The 17,012-nt window shown below is 45.1% G+C and overlaps 1 protein-coding gene across 3 annotated transcripts in view; it reads left to right on the top strand.

Moving 5' to 3' along the window:
• The first annotated feature begins 515 nt into the window (after positions 1 to 515).
• AOAH (acyloxyacyl hydrolase) overlaps positions 516 to 17,012 on the top strand; it is a 92,148-nt gene continuing 75,651 nt past the window's right edge. For all 3 annotated transcript variants that reach the window (XM_053409961.1, XM_053409963.1, XM_053409962.1), the window contains exons 1-2: positions 516 to 720; positions 3,149 to 3,264. In XM_053409961.1, coding sequence (XP_053265936.1) covers positions 3,150 to 3,264 — 115 coding nt within the window. In that variant the 5' untranslated portion in view covers positions 516 to 720; position 3,149. The remainder of the gene's footprint in view (positions 721 to 3,148; positions 3,265 to 17,012) is intronic.

The raw sequence follows: 17,012 nt of genomic DNA, 5'->3' as shown, positions 1-17,012 counted from the left end.
GAAACAGGGTTCAGGTGGGAGAATACTGGAGCCTCAATGTTGGCCCTCCAAGTTGCTCACGGGGAGTATAAATATCTTGGCAAGTGGGGAAGATCTTGCCTGCTCCCTGGGACAACCTTGCCATGCAAGTAAGTCATGCAATGCTCCCTCTTTATTTGTATTCTGTATACAGTGGTACCTTGGGTTAAGTACTTAATTTGTTCCGGAGGTCCGTTCTTAACCTGAAACTGTTCTTAACCTGAAGCACCACTTTAGCCAATGGGGCCTCCCGGTGCCGCTGCACCGCTGCCGCACGATTTCTGTTCTCATCCTGAAGCAAGGTTCTTAACCCGAGGTAATATTTCTGGGTTAGCGGAGTCTGTAACCTGAAGCGTATGTAACCTGAAGCGTATGTAACCCGAGGTACCACTGTATTTGCAAGACGCATTGCTGATGTCACTAGAGACTCATAGGATCAAGGGGTAAGGCAAATTTTGAATTGGTCAGTAAACATATCTCTGCCTCACGCTTTGGTTTCAGATGAATGAAGTTTATGAGAAAACCCCAAACAGCGAACTTTGTTGCCGGGTTCCACACCCTGCTAACCAAACCACACTTGTCAAGAAAAGAGGAAGAGGAAAACGAAGAGTGAGCCAGTTCTGTGAGAGACTCCTCTTATCAGGAGGCGTTTTTTCTTCGCTGTTGCTATTTTATTAGGAGACACTGCTGCAGAAACTACTGGTAAGGCATGCGGCTTTTGCTGCTGGGTTGTTTTTTGGTGACGTAGTTTGTATTCATTTCCACCTTCAAACTGCTTAACATGGCTGCACTGCAATATAGCTTTGTTTACATTAGGGCATATGACATGCAACAATTGCAGAAAATTAAAAACAGCGCAACAACAAACGTTTCTGAACATAGTCACAAGGTTGGTGTTGAAGCGTGTATGCCAAAATTATTACAGATACGAAATTATGTGTAGTAACGTGCATTGCTTAGACGGGTGACCATAAGCAAAAGGTATTTCATATCAGTTAGAATTAGAATTTGCAGGAATTTATAGGATGGGGGAAGGGGAAATAATTAAATATGTACTGCATGCAAGCCAAACTGTGCTGTAAACTATGGGTAGTATTCTACCATATACCTCGTTTCTGTAATCAAAAAAGACCGCATAAAAATTCTTTTTGGCTCTTGCTACTTTCTGTGTCAGTTTTTTCCAAAATGCTGTTGGCAAAATTGCATTATACCATGGCTCCACCATTAATAATTGTAATGATTCCCATGTCCTGGCAATAGTTTTTCTTGCAGCATTAACTGCTTCTGTCTTTAGGGTGGCACTTCTCTTGATTCTAAGCGGGGCTTCTGAGGGCAAAAATCACCATCCACAGTTGTCCCTGACAAAAAGATGCTGTGTTTGGAGAAGCAGTGCCTGCTGGTTTTTTGCCTGTCATTGCATCTATTCGCATCAAAATCTAGTAACCACTTTGTGATTAGCTTTGCTAGAGACAACTGCTGCTGTGTGTAGTTCTTTTTTTAAAAAAATAATTTTTATTGAGTTTTCCATTTAACAATCCAATCATATCACATTAATCATTCAAAATTATACCAATACATATCATAAAGTCCAAATATTTTGCCAAATTATATATTTTTGTTGGGGGTTCCCATGGTTCGAGTTCAGTAAGGGTCCAGTCATCTCATATTTCTGCTGCTTTTAGTGTTCACCAGTCCCATCTTTCAATCTTCTTGTTGTTATCCTTTTTCTTCTTAATAGCCTCTGAGTTGTTTCCACAGGCGAGTTAAAGTAAGCAATATTATGCTTCTGTGTGAACTTTGTAAGGCTCTCCCTTTTTTTTAAAAAAGCTGGTAAGTCTTTTGTTTGCAATAAATTCTCACACGCTGATCCAAAGTCCTCCTCGAGCGGCACACGCCATCATTCTCAGTTCCAATGAAATAAAATCTAGGCGTTTTCTCATTAATTTTCCCAGACAGGTTGCATCATAAATTAGGCTTTCCAGGGAAGATTTGCCAAGTCGAACTTAGAATACAAACTTAGAATACAAACATGATAACAGCTGCTGTGTGTAGTTCTAGATCCCATGACTGAAGTTCAGCATGCAACCATATCCAAGTTTTAGGGGTGGGAAATTAAAAGTAGTGCACGAAGAGAGGGATGCAGGAGAAATTCAACTGAGTTCACAGTTAAATGTGAACTTGCCAAATTCATACTTTTCAAAACAAGATGAGAACCAAAACAACAGCCATCCTTTGAAATTTGCAGTTACCCTGATTTTGTAACTCAGTTCTCCAGTCAAGTAGTGTGTACAAAAATGCATAGGGACGTGGGTGGCACTGTGATCTAAACCACTGAGCCTCTTGGGCTTGCCGATCAGAAGATTGATGGTTCAAATCCCCGCAATGGGCTGAGCTTCCATTGCTCTGTCCCAGCTCCTGCTAGTAGTTTGAAAGCACACCACTGCAAGTAGATAAATAGGTACCGCTGTGGCAGAAAGGTAAATGGTGTTTCCATGCGCTCTGGTTTCCGTCACAGTGTTCCGTTGCGCCAGAAGCGGTTTAGTCATGCTACTGCATGACCCAAACGCTGACTCCCTTGGCCTGAAAGCGAGATGAGCGCCGCAACCCCATAGTTGTCTTTGACTGGACTTAGCAGTCCAGGGATCCTTTACCTTTACACAAATGCATATACCAGGGTAGTGTGCATATAAGTGGGTACAAAAATACATTGGGGGGGGAGTTGCTTTGCAATAATGTGCATATTAGGCAAGATAGCATGCAAAGGTGTTTATATGCTAATGAATTTCATGATGGCTTTTTAAAAATTGCATATTGATGTGGAAATGTGGGGAGCTGAATGTAAGATTGGGAAACCGAGAAACCGAGAGAAACCGAAATGGATAGATTCTCTGTCCCAAAGGTATGCACGCATGCACACAAACCCAGTGAGAACATGCGACTGGAAGTTTGGTTCTTTATTGGCAAAGCACTCGGTTACCTCAGCTCCTCAGGTGCAAGAACCACGTGCATTGCTCCTGCACTCGGGTCTCCCTCCATGAGATTTAATGACATCAGTCCTTAAGAATTTCACTTATGTCAATGCTGATTTTGAGAAGTTTCCCCCACCCTTCCTCTATGTTTTTACTTCCAGAATGAGAATGCGTTGGAAAATGGCTCCTTCCTTCAACTTTGTGCTCCTCTTCGTGCTTTTGCTGAAAGGCGCTTCCCTCGTTCCAAATGTCCAAAACAAGCAGCATAGCTGTATAGGTATGTGCTGATTTCCGATTTGTTGTATTTATTTAAAACAGCTCTTCATAAAAATATCCCAGATGATGCACTTGTACCTTAAGGGAGAGTGCAGCCACATCCAGAACAGATAAGCCACCTAATTCCCAGACCTAAGAACCACCCCCTCGCAAAATCTCTCTTTCATCCGGCACACCCCTGCAACAAGCACCCCTGCAGCCACACCTAATGCAGTTGCATCTTGAGCACCTTCCCCACAAAGTGGACATTTGGGACTGAAGGGAAGCTCTCATAAGCCTCCAGCCCATGATAGATATTTTCCAGGAGCAACTATGGCTTCTTTCAAGTCACCTCCCCATCATGCAAGGAGATGCACCCACTCACTCAAATGCATCATGATGGACAAGGGTTGCAAGACCCTATAGTTAGCTGCACAGCTTCCAGCATCTTGTCCAAATTTTCAGGCCTCAAGAACCGAAATTGATCCCATAGAACAGGGGCCAGCAAGGTTTATCTTGTCTGGGCCGGATCGGTCCTGCGGAGACCCCTCCGTGGGTCGGATCATGTGTGTGAGAGAGCTCACGCGCCTGTGACTCGTGGGCTGATCAAATGACCTCCACAGGCCACTTCTGGCCCATGGGCCTTAGGTTGCTGATCCCTGCCGTAGAATCAGACTATACAGTGGAACCTCAAAGCCGAATGCCTTTGGACTTGAATGTTTCGGTTCCCAAACGATCCAAACCCAGAAGTGATTGTTCCGGTTTTCAAACGATTTTCAGAAGCTCCTGCAGCAAATCAGAAGCTGCACTTTGGAAGCTGAACGCTTTGGAAGTTGAACAGGCTTCCAGAACAGATTCAGTTCGACTTCCAAGGTACAACTGTATAATTCTTTAGATTCAATGGCATTGAGGCTAGACAAAATATCTGTTAATTTCTGTTTCTCTCTCATTTTTCCACTCTTAAATTCACTGCTCCACATTTCCACAGCAATTTGCGATTAACACCCCCCCCCCCGAAAACAACCCCCATAATAATTCATCGGGATTTAAGTGCAATTTCTCCCAATAGACACTTTTCTGTATGCACATCTTTGCAAGCAATCTTTATGTTCACATTTCCCCAACATATACATAAATTCAGAGCAGTGCAATTTTCAAAGTTTAATTGCATTTCACATCTTATATTTGTTCATATAGTGTGACTTAGTTACTTCTCATTAAAACACAAACAAAATAAATTTTCTATGCCATCCCTAAAGGGATAGGTGCCCAGCAAACATGTTCCATAGCCCATCTCCAAGGCTTCCAGCAGCCTTTCGATTTGGGCAATTGCGAATAAACCCCTCACCACTCAGAAATGTGCTTACAGAAAAGTGTCTATTGGGAGAAATTGCACTTAAATCCCGATGGCAGTGAAGAAATAACCCTTTCACTGGCATGCAGTAGTGAGATATTTTTTTCAAGTATGTAAATGTCCCAGTTTTATGTCCAAGCAAACATAGAATATAGTTTTTGTCCATTTTCAATCTGTATAACTTTTTGGTAGCCATCTCAGCTAAAATAATACAGTGATACCTCGGGTTAAGTACTTAATTCATTCCGGAGGTCCGTTCTTAACCTGAAACTGTTCTTAACCTGAAGCACCACTTTAGCTAATGGGGCCTTCTTGGATGAGGGAAGGTATAGAAATTTTAATGATGATGTTGATGATTATAATGTGCTTTTATACCATCATGATGGCCACAAATGTAGATTACTTCTGCATTTTTTCAGAATTGCCACCCTGTGTTCACTTGCCTTTTGGAGTTTGTTCAGACATTTTCCTTCCAACTATAAAATGCTGTTGTAAATCCAGTTGTTCTATGTAGACAGACAAAGCCCTGTTGAAGTTTCTAAGGGCTACTGTACCTTCAATGAACTACTTCCTGTTTGCATGTTCAGTTTGTTTTTTTAATTGTTCCTTCCTCATCAAAACTGGGATATTAGTTACGAGTTGCTTCTTAGTCAGTTTGTGTTTACTCTTAAAGGATTTTAATTACTGATTTCCTTTCAGCATTTTTTTATTTTTAGGGCAAAATTACAACACTGTTCTGCTAAAAACAACAACGCACAAATAGGTGGGGAAATGAAAGAAAACCAGTAATGACTAACTGTCATTACCAGGAAAAAGTAAAAGGCAGACCCTAGATGGAGAAATGTTTTTAACTGACATTGGAAGGGGTCACTGCTGAACAGGCGTGATCTTCTGAGTAAACATTATAGATTATCATTGGCCGTAGGGGAGAGCATTGCAAGTTAATGTAGCCTTATATTCAGTGCTGTGTGGAATTTTAATTTCACTTCTGGCTAATTGCAGAATAGCAATGCCTCGGGGTCTCTAGTGCAGTAGCAACCCTTGCTTATCAAAGTGAAAGTGGATTTAGTATAGCGAGTGCTTGCAAGACACATACAGTGGTACCTTGGGTTACAGACGCTTCAGGTTACAGATGCTTCAGGTTACAGACTCCACTAACCCAGAAATAGTACCTCGGGTTAAGAACTTTGCTTCAGGATGAGATCAGAAATCGGGCGGTGGTGGCACAGCGGCAGCGGGAGGCCCCATTAGCTAAAGTGGTACCTCAAGTTAAGAACAGTTCAGGTCAAGAACGGACCTCTAGAACGAATTAAGTACTTAACCCGAGGTACCACTGTAAAGGCTATTGCTAGTCACTTCAGAACTGCAGGCTGCCCGGTTCCCAATCATGGTCTAGCTCAGGTTATTGTTGCTGCTGTTCTTACCCGGACGAACACAAGTCACATTCAGATTGGGGAATGGCATTCACCCAGCCAGCCAGCCCATGAGAACTTAGAATCATAGAATCATAGAATTATAGAGTTGGAAGAGACCACAAGGGCCATCGAGTCCAACCCCCTGCCAAGCAGGAAACACCAACAGAGCACTCCTGACATATGGTTGTCAAGCCTCTGCTTAAAGACCTCCAAAGAAGGAGACTCCACCACACTCCTTGGCAGCAAATTCCACTGTCGAACAGCTCTTACTGTCAGGAAGTTCCTCCTAATGTTTAGGTGGAATCTTCTTTCCTGCAGTTTGGATCCATTGCTCTGTGTCCGCTTGTCTGGAGCAGCAGAAAACAACCTTTCTCCCTCCTCTATGTGACATCCTTTTATATATTTGAACATGGCTATCATATCACCCCTTAACCTCCTCTTCTCCAGGCTAAACATGCCCAGCTCCCTTAGCCGTTCCTCATAAGGCATCGTTTCCAGGCCTTTGACCATTTTGGTTGCCCTCCTCTGGACATGTTCCAGTTTGTCAGTGTCCTTCTTGAACTGTGGTGCCCAGAACTGGACACAGTACTCCAGGTGAGGTCTGACCAGAGCAGAATACAGTGGCACTATTACTTCCCTTGATCTAGATGCTATACTCCTGTTGATGCAGCCCAGAATTGCATTGGCTTTTTTAGCTGCCGCGTCACACTGTTGGCTCATGTCAAGTTTGTGGTCAACCAAGACTCCTAGATCCTTTTCACATGTACTGCTCTCAAGCCAGGTGTCACCCATCTTGTATTTGTGCCACTCATTTTTTTTGCCCAAGTGCAATACTTTACATTTCTCCCTGTTAAAATTCATCTTGTTTGTTTTGGCCCAGTTCTCTAATCTGTCAAGGTTGTTTTGAAGTGTGATCCTGTCCTCTGGGGTGTTAGCCACCCCTCCCAGTTTGGTGTCATCTGCAAATTTGATCAGGATGCCCTTGAGTCCATCATCCAAGTCGTTGATAAAGATGTTGAATAAGACCGGGCCCAAGACAGAACCCTGTGGCACCCCACTAGTCACTCTTCTCCAGGATGAAGAGGAACCATTGATGAGCACCCTTTGGGTTCAGTCAGTCAGCCAGTTACAAATCCACTGAGTGGTAGCATAGTCAAGACCGCATTTTACCAGCTTCTTTACAAGAATATCATGGGACACCTTGTCGAATGCCTTGCTGAAATCAAGGTAGGCTACATCCACTGCATTCCCTTCATCTACCAGGCTTGTAATTCTGTCAAAAAACGAGATCAGGTTAGTCTGACATGACTTATTTTTCAGAAATCCATGCTGACTATTGGTGATCACAGCATTCCTTTCTAGGTGCTCACAGACTGTTTGCTTAATGATCTGCTCCAGAATCTTCCCTGGTATTGATGTCAGACTGACTGGGTGGTAATTATTTGGGTCCTCTCTTTCCCCCTTTTTGAAAATAGGGACAACATTTGCCCTCCTCCAGTCTGCCGGGACTTCGCCTGTATTCTCAAAGATGACTGCCAGTGGTTCTGAGATCACATCTGCCAGTTCTTTTAATACTCTTGGATGCAGTTCATCTGGCCCTGGAGACTTGAATACATCTAAACTAGCCAAGTATTCTTGTACTATCTCCTTAGTTATTCTGGGCTGTGTTTCCTCTGCTGAATCATTTGCTCCAAATTCTTCAGGTCGTGCATTGTTTTCTTTATTGGAGAAGACTGAGACAAAGAAGGCATTGAGGAGTTCAGCCCTTTCTGTGTCCCCTGTTTGCATTTCACCATCTTCTCCTCTGAGTGACCCCACTGTTTCTTTGTTCTTCCTTTTGCTACGAACATACCCATAAAAGCCTTTTTTGTTGCTTTTAACCTCTCTAGCAAGCCTGAGTTCATTCTGTGCTTTAGCTTTTCTGACTTTGTGTCTACACGTGCTGGCTATTTGTTTGAATTCCTCTTTGGTGGTTTCCCCCCTTTTCCATTTTTTGTACACATCCTTTTTTAATCTTAACTCAGTTAAAAGTTCTTTAGATAGCCACCCTGGCTTCTTTAGGCACCTTCCATGTTTCCGTCTCATTGGTATTGCCTGAAGTTGTGCATTTACTATCTCTCTCTTAACAAACTCCCAGCCATCATGAACTCCCTTTCCTTTTAGTATTACTGTCCATGGGATCTCACCCAGCACTTCCCTAAGTTTTATGAAGTCGGCTTTCTTAAAGTCAAGAAATTGAGTCCTAGTATGCTTGGCTGTTCTTTTCCACTGTATAGTAAACTTCAGAAGAGCATGATCACTCGCGCCTAATGATCCTTCCACTTCTACCCCACTAACCAGGTCATCAACATTGGTTAGGACCAGATCTAAAATGGCTGTTCCTCTTGTCGCTTCTCCCACTTTCTGGACAATGAAGTTGTCTGCAAGGCCAGTGAGGAATCTGTTTGACCTTATGCTCTTGAGAGCCAGTGTGGTGTAGTGGTTAAGAGCGGTAGTCACGTAATCTGGGTAACTGGGTTCGCGTATCCGCTCCTCCACATGCAGCTGCTGGGTGACCTTGGGCCAGTCACACTTCTGTGAAGTCTCTCAGCCCCACTCACCTCACAGAGTGTTTGTTGTGGGGGAGGAAGGGAAAGGAGATTGTTAGCCGCTTTGAGACTCCTGAAGGGGAGTGAAAGGCGGGATATCAAATCCAAACTCTTCTTCTTCTTCTTCTCTTGGCTGAGTTTTACATCCAACAAATATCCGGGCAGTTGAAGTCCCCCATTACTACTATCTCCCTTCCTTTTGCATGCTTGGCCATCTGTTCCAGGAAGGCATCATCTATGTCCTCCGTTTGGCTTGGGGATCTATAGTAAACTGCCACAATGAGGTCACTGTTATTCTTCTCTCCCTTAATTTTGACCCAAATGCTCTCACTTTGGCTTTGAGGTTCTAAATCTTGGATCTCTTCACAGGTATACACATCCCTGACATATAACGCCACTCCTCCTCCTTTCTTGTCTGGTCTGTTTCTCTGAAATAGATCGTATCCCTCCATTATTACATTCCAATCGTGGGACTTATCCCACCAGGTTTCAGTGATGCCTATTATGTCATATTTAGTTTGCTGTACCAAGAGCTCAAGCTCATCTTGTTTATTTCCCATGCTTTGTGCATTAGTGTACAGACATTGAAGTCCATTAATCATTCCCCCGTGTCTCTTATTTAAGGATTTTTTCCTCCCACCACTAGGTCTGCGTGCTGTTTGCTCCATTTGGTCTATGACATTTGGATGATCATCTTCATCAATTGATAGATTCCTACCTTCAGGAGCACTGTCTCCCTCCCCCATATTAGTCAGTTTAAAGCCCTCCTGATGAGGTTTCTGAGATTTTTGGCAAAAACATTCCTCCCAACCGTTGTGAGGTGCAGCCCATTGCTTGCCAGAAGTCCATCTTCAAGAAAACTTCAATAGGGTTTGTTGTACAGCAGTAATCGCTTCCTTGCGATGGGTTTAATTCTGATGCCGGCTGCTGGTAGAAACAACAGAGGGGTAGGGTACACACAGTTCTAGTTTCCTCCACCCCAGGAGAGTTGCTAATCATGGGTAATCAATAAGGATTAACAGTCTCCAGACAAAAGAGATCATGGGAACAAGCCCCGACTTGCAGCGTGTTTGCTAATTGCACAGGGAAATAAGCCGTATAGTAACTGCTACGTCTGCAGATAATTTACCTGATTATAGTCGCAATTGTGGAACTAATTATTCATTAGTAACCCCCTCTGAAGGAAAGAGGGCTATTTATAAAGTTAGCTCTTTCAGTGCCGCAGCCTCTGTATTCAATCATGGAAAGAAGCACATGTAAATGAGGCGTGGTAGATCTGCAAGAAAAATGGAGCATGTACGCGAGTAATTTTACAGGCCCCCTGCTTTCTGTGTGCCTTTCCACAACAGGGTATGCACCAGTTTGAAGAAAAGAAAAATGTGTTCTCTTAGCCACATTTTTAAACCTGTGCCTTCAGCAGGGGCGGGGGACCACTCCCATTGACTACAAATTTTTGGAATCGTTTACATGTCAAAACTAAGGAAGTTAAACAATTCCCACAATTCAGTAGCAAAAGCAATGGATTGCATGTCACCATCTCCTATGTAGTTCATTAATTGGATGCCACAAGTAAGATCCACAAATAGCTACAGTCATTTTTAAAATAAGACCATTTCTTTTTCTCCCAGTTGCATGGGTTTTATCTGAATAAATGACATGCAACTTTTTTAAAAAAAAAAAAATCACATTTCCTTCATTCCGATGGTTGTTAAGCCAACTGTCCCTGCTTAACTATGTTGGTCTTTCAATGAATTTCAATGTTGGTTCCATTATGTGACATGTATTTTGGGAAAAATACAGGGTGGATAATATATTTCATGTCTCATTTTTAACCTTGAAAAATATACATGCAGTCATATTGAAAGAATCATGGTTTCCCCAATACTCAGAAATGTTTAATGACTGGAAGCACTGCAAAAACTCAGCCAAAACCGCTGCACTCAACAACTGTTGAGGACATTGGCATGCTAGAAAACATTGCTTACACCCTGTAGGGTCCTATAGTTAGCATGCCCGTCAAAAGCACAATTCATTTTATGCTGAAAATCAATCTAAACTTTGAGTTTCAGCTAGTGTCCATCCAGAGTGAGTTTACTGCTTTCTGAGCAATTTATGCGAGTGTAAATCAGTGCTTGATTTGATTTAAGGATAAGAAGAAATATCATAAAATTCTGTCCTTCCCCCTCTTCTTACTCCTAGGTCCATGCCACCATATCAGTATGAACAGTTACGACTGCAGAGTGTTCCCATAGAGTCCATTTTCAAGGGTGAAGGGCAATGAAAAGAAAGGAAGGGACGTGGAGAGGAAATTGAGGAAACAGGGAATCAGCCAAAGAGATAATGGATGCTAAACAATGGAGAAATAGCAGAACGGGAACAAGTGTTCGTACAGGTCTTAGGGTCCTGAAGTTAATATCAGTCGTCAAGTCACATTTACATTGTTGTTAAAGCTACAAATGGAATGAGAAATAGATTCTCAGTTATTGTCCTTGGAAAAATTGTATATTACACTAGCCTTTTCTACTTTATACTCAAAACGCTCCAAATAGTGTGTTGTATAATATGTTCTCAGGCCAAGGCCATCTCACTTTATTGGTCGAGGGAGCCGGCGTACAGCTTCCAGGTCATGTGGCCAGCATGACTAAGCCGCTTCTGGCGAACCAGAGCAGCGCACGGAATAATAATAATATAATAATAATTTATTATTTATACCCCGCCCATCTGGCTGGGCCTCCCCAGCCACTCTGGGCGGCTTCCATAAAAACCAAAAATACAGTAAAATATCACACGTTAAAAACTTCCCTGAACAGGGCTGCCTTAAGATGTCTTCTGAATGTCAGGTAGTTGTTTATCTCTTTGACATCAGCTGGAAGGGCGTTCCACAGGGCGGGCGCCACTACCGAGAAGGCCCTCTGCCTGGTTCCCTGTAGCTTTGCTTCTCGCAATGAGGGAACCGCCAGAAGGCCCTCGGCGCTGGACCTCAGCGTCCGGGCAGAATGATGGGGGTGGAGACGCTCCTTCAGGTATACTGGACCGAGGCCGTTTAGGGCTTTAAAGGTCAGCACCAACACTTTGAATTGTGCTCGGAAACGTACTGGGAGCCAATGTAGGTCTTTCAAGACCGGTGTTATATGGTCTCGGCGGCCGCCCCCAGTCACCAGTCTAGCTGCTGCATTCTGGATTAGTTGTAGTTTCCGAGTCACCTTCAAAGGTAGCCCCACGTAGAGCGCATTGCAGTAATCCAAGCGGGAGATAACCAGAGCATGCACCACTCTGGCGAGACAGTCCGCAGGCAGATAGGGTCTCAGCCTACGTACCAGATGGAGCTGGTAAACAGCTGCCCTGGACACAGATTTGACCTGTGCCTCCATGGACAGCTGTGAGTCCAAAATAACTCCCAGGCTGCGCACCTGGTCCTTCAGGGGCACAGTTACCCCATTCAGGACCAGGGAATCCTCCACACCTGCCCGCCTCCTGTCCCCCAAAAACAGTACTTCTGTCTTGTCAGGATTCAACCTCAATCTGTTAGCCGCCATCCATCCTCCAACCGCCTCCAGACACTCACACAGGACCTTCACCGCCCTCACTGGTTCTGATTTAAAAGAGAGGTAGAGCTGGGTATCATCCGCATACTGATGAACACCCAGCCCAAACCTCCTGATGATCTCTCCCAGCGGCTGCATGTAAATGTTGAAAAGCATGGGGGAGAGGACAGAACCCTGAGGCACCCCACAAGTGAGAGCCCAGGGGTCTGAACACTCATCCCCCACCACCACTTTCTGAACACGGCCCAGGAGGAAGGAGCGGAACCACTGTATGACAGTGCCCCCAGCTCCCAGCCCCTCAAGACGGTGCAGAAGGATGTTATGGTCGATGGTATCAAACGCCGCTGAGAGATCCAGCAGAACTAGGAAACAGCTCTCACCTTTGTCTCTAGCCCGCCGGAGATCATCAACCAGTGCGACCAAGGCAGTTTCAGTCCCATGATGAGGCCTGAATCCCGACTGGAAGGGATCCAAATGGTCCGCTTCTTCCAGGCGTGCCTGGAGTTGTTCGGCAACCGCTCGCTCAATCACCTTGCCCAAGAATGGAAGATTTGAGACTGGGCGATAGTTGGCCATCGTGGCCGCATCTAAAGATGGTTTTTTAAGAAGCGGTTTAATAACCGCCTCTTTCAGCGGGTCTGGGAAGGCTCCCTCACGGAGGGAAGCATTCACCACCCCACGAAGCCCATCGCCCAGTCCTTCCCGGCTAGCTTTTATAAGCCAGGATGGGCAAGGATCCAGGAGACAGGTGGTTGGTTTCACTCGTCCAAGCAGCCTGTCCACATCCTCGGAGGTAACAGATTGGAATTGATCCCACTCAATTTGACTAGACAGAACTCTAGCACTCTCCCGCCCCGGCCCTGCTCCCATGGTGGAGTCTACTTCTTCCCGAATCTGAGCGATTTTATCTGCAACACCGTTTACCTTTCCTATTTATCTACTTGCACTTTTGCTAGGCTGGCAGGAGCAGGGACTGAGCAACGGGAGCTCACCCCATCATGGGGATTCAAACTGCCGACCTTCTGATCGGCAGGTCCTAGGCTCTGTGGTTTAATCCACAGCGCCACCTGCATCCCTATGGGTTGTGTAATGGTTATAGGGGTTGCTCGTGCGTAAGTTACTGCCACTCTGGCCTTGGTTGCCTGGTTAAACCTTTCTTGTCTGGACAGCCATTAGCTCCGTGGCTGCTTAGTCACTAGCAAAATCCGTCAGTGGGCGTTTCTTGAACTTCTTCCAACACAGAAGTTCTTTGACGCCAAGTCTCCTCCTACTCTCCCTGCGCGAAAGTCTTCTGCGCAGGGTGGGTGTGGGCAGAGGAGGATCTGTGCTCTCCCCGCTGGTCTCTGGCGAAGAGTCCTGGAGCCCTTCCACCGATTCCCCCATCAGCCCCCCTTCACCCCTGGTGTTACGCTGATTGCCTTCCCCAGCAGATGGGCTGCCTCTCCCCCTGCTGGGCCCCTCTCCAGCATCGCTCGGGAGCCTTGCCTCCTCCTCTAGCTCCGATGGCAGTTCCCTGACAGGTTGTTAGGCAGGATCAAAGGGTGGGGTACCTTCTGACTCCAGAGATAAAGCCAAGAGCTTAGGGAAGGGATGGAAGTAATGTGGACCAGAAGCTGTGAGAGAGGAGGTTATGTGACAAGCAAAGTGCAGGAGACCGATAAAAAGGCCTTGTGCCTGTTTGAATCAAATGCTGCACTTATGGAGAAGGCAAGACCCTCCTGGAGTGTCATGCTGGGGTCCCCTCCATTGTAAACTTAGGTTGTATATAAGGGACGGGGTGGCGCTGTGGGTTAAACCGAATTTATAGGAAAAGGAAGCTGAAGAAGTGCTGGGAAAAGGAAGGAGGAAATGGGGCATTATATTGTTATATCCCCTCCTTCCTTTTCCTATCGTGTACCTTTTCCACAATCATATAATGGAGGCTGGAAAGGCAGGAAGGAGTAAGAGGAGCAGAAAGGAATGTGGTGCCATCCCGAAGGTTGCTGCAGTTCAAAACCTGAGTTCCTGCATTGTTCAAATGGGGTTCCTTTGCCGTTCACAGTCAGTTTGCCATTTCTCCCCGAAGGTTACATTTAAACTGGGCCAATCAGCACTTCTTGTGTGTTGTGCATCACACTGTCATTGTATTAAGAAGGTTATCCTGCCCCCCCGCCCCCCAATTACTTGTGCTTTCTGATTTGCAGAGGTGCCCAAAGGCAGGTTTTGTAAATCCTGGGGCTATTCAGTTTGATGACTATGATAGGAATTTTTAGGTCTTAGATATATGTTAAATGTTCATAAGTGTACCAACCGAGCACATACATAGATCAGCACAGGAAGACTGACCTGAAACCATTTTTGATTCCCAAAACTGACCAAATGTTTTCTCTGCAAGGTCAAAGGAAAATGGAAAAGCCTCCCCATTGTCTTTTCCTTCACAAATCCTGTCTTAAGCGCACATTTAAGATACGAATAGGGTGTGAGCCTGTGACCTGGCTCAGGAACTAAGTGTTTATCATTACAAAAGACTGGCCAGGCTCCCCAGGCATTCCAATCAAGTGACCATTAAACAGGTAACCTGTTTAGGCGAGATAAACAACACACTCAGATTTCTGCTGTAGACCGCCTTTTCTGTGATGTAGGTATGATGTATCTGGGGGGGTGGTCTTAGGTTATACCCCTTCTGTGATGTATGTATGATGTATGGAGGGGTGGTCTTGAGTTACAGGGCAGGGAATTTAAAATGTCTATATAAGGGCAGGCACACCTTTGTTCTGGGTTCCTCCTCCCTCCTGCATGTGGTGAGTGAGGACCCTGTTGCAACAAATTAATAAAGATCAGGCTTACTAGCTGCTTTGCTTCTCAATACAGTGGTACCTCAGGTTAAGTACTTAATCCGTTCAGGAGGTCCGTTCTTCACCTGAAACTGTTCTTAACCTGAAGCGCCACTTTAGCTAATGGGGCCTCCTGCTGCCGCCGCACCACCGGAGCATGATTTCTGTTCTCATCCTGAAGCAAAGTTCTTAACCCAAGGTACTATTTCTGGGTTAGTGGAGTCTGTAACCTGAAGCGTATGTAACCTGAAGTGTATGTAACCTGAGGTACCACTGTATTCTCTGGTTGGCCTCTGTTATTTTCTCCTACCAATTGGGAACCTACGTAAGGCCTCTATATGGGCTCTTGGATACCCCATAAGGGGAAATAAGGGCAGATTTTTGTTTACAGCATGACCACAACTGATCTTCACCTGGCATGCATTGAGTGTATTGCAGAACAGAGTTACAGCCCCATGTATGCCAGTACAACTGGCTTGAAGAACACATGAACCAAGAGTTGCAATACAGTACAGGGCTTACTTAGCAAAAAAAAGGTGGTGAAAAGTGTTCTCTAACTGCAGGAAGTTTCCCAAACATACAGTACTAGCTTTCTAAATGTTGACATCTGAGGTGCCATTTCCCATTTAATGGTAACTGAAATGCAAGTCATCTGTTGCAATACCTCCAGAAATAGCCCCCTGCCACTATTGACCAACATGTACACCGTTTGGATATGTTGTTTTTCAGCAAGTAATATTGGTCATAGAGGCAGTGGGCTATTTCTGTAGGTATTGCAACAGACGACTTGCATTTCAGTCATATGCATTTGTCATATGCATTTATGGAAGTTGAAGCCTTAAAATGTCCCCTAAGTCCTCAGTACCTGAGGCAGGCATAGGGAAACTCTGGCCCTCCAGATGTTTGGGACTACAATTCCCATCTTCCCTGACCACTGGTCCGGTTAGCTAGAGATGATGGGAATTGTAGTCCCAAGCATCTGGAGGGCCAGAGTTTGCCTATGCCTGACTTGAGGGAATAATTTTGCCTACAGTGATTTGGGCACTGTCAGGGAACTGCCATCAGTGCAGGAGGGAGAGAGCAAAAGCCAGATGGATTATAGAGAGCCTCCAGCGATCGTGGGAAGTAGCTCCTCTTCTGCGGAAGAGAATAAACGCAGCTCCAGTGGAGAGGAGGTGCAGGAGTCGGAAGTGGCAAGGCGGTCCCAGGACTCCTTGCCTGGGAGAAGCGGGGAGGGAAGGGGTGCTCCGCTGCCCACGCCCTCTTTGCGCAGAAAGCATTCGCACAGAGAGGGGAGGGGTCGACTGGGCGTCAAGGAGCTTCTTTGCTGGGGGAAGTTTAAGAACCGCCCACTCACGGATTCTGCCAGCGATTGAGCCAGCCACGGGAGAGTGGCACTCCAGACAGATAAAGTTTACTTTGGCAGCCAAGCCAGGTTTTCACAGCCAGGCAGGGAGATATTTGCCTGCTTGCTCCCAAGCAACCCCTTGGAAACATGACAGGCAATTGTCCCCACTGCCATTTGGGGATAATTTATCCCCTAATGAGGAACAATCCAGAAATGTGTTGGGTATTACAAGTGATAGTGAATCTTATTTTCTACAGATGGCGGCTTTCCTTGCAGGAGTTCCACAGGGCTGTGTTAGACTAGTAGGAGCTGGTTCTTGCTGTGCTTCTCAAACCATTTTGAATCTAGAGGTTCTGTTTCACAAAATCAGCTGCTTCATTCAAATTTGTATTTCCTACAGATTGAGTTGCACAGAAGCTAGCGGCAGGTCTGGGATTTCATATCCAAAGAAGACAAGCAAAATAAACTATTTGTTCTGTTTCCATAACGATACAGAGCTTTTGAAAAGAGATAATTCGTTTGTATAAAAACCATTATTTTCCCCACAGTTAGGAGGCAATGGGCTTTGTTACATCTGCCCTTATTTTCCATTGAATTTTGAACCACATTTGATTGCATGGAGCTCTGTCAGTGTTTAAATAACTAGGATAGCTCATTCCCCTGGAAGGCAGATAGGAGATGCAAGCTATCATATTACAAAGCAGACC

This window comes from Podarcis raffonei, chromosome 12, assembly GCF_027172205.1.
Source record: "Podarcis raffonei isolate rPodRaf1 chromosome 12, rPodRaf1.pri, whole genome shotgun sequence".
Lineage (NCBI taxonomy): Eukaryota > Metazoa > Chordata > Lepidosauria > Squamata > Lacertidae > Podarcis > Podarcis raffonei.
This window is presented reverse-complemented; position numbering and strand designations above follow the sequence as displayed.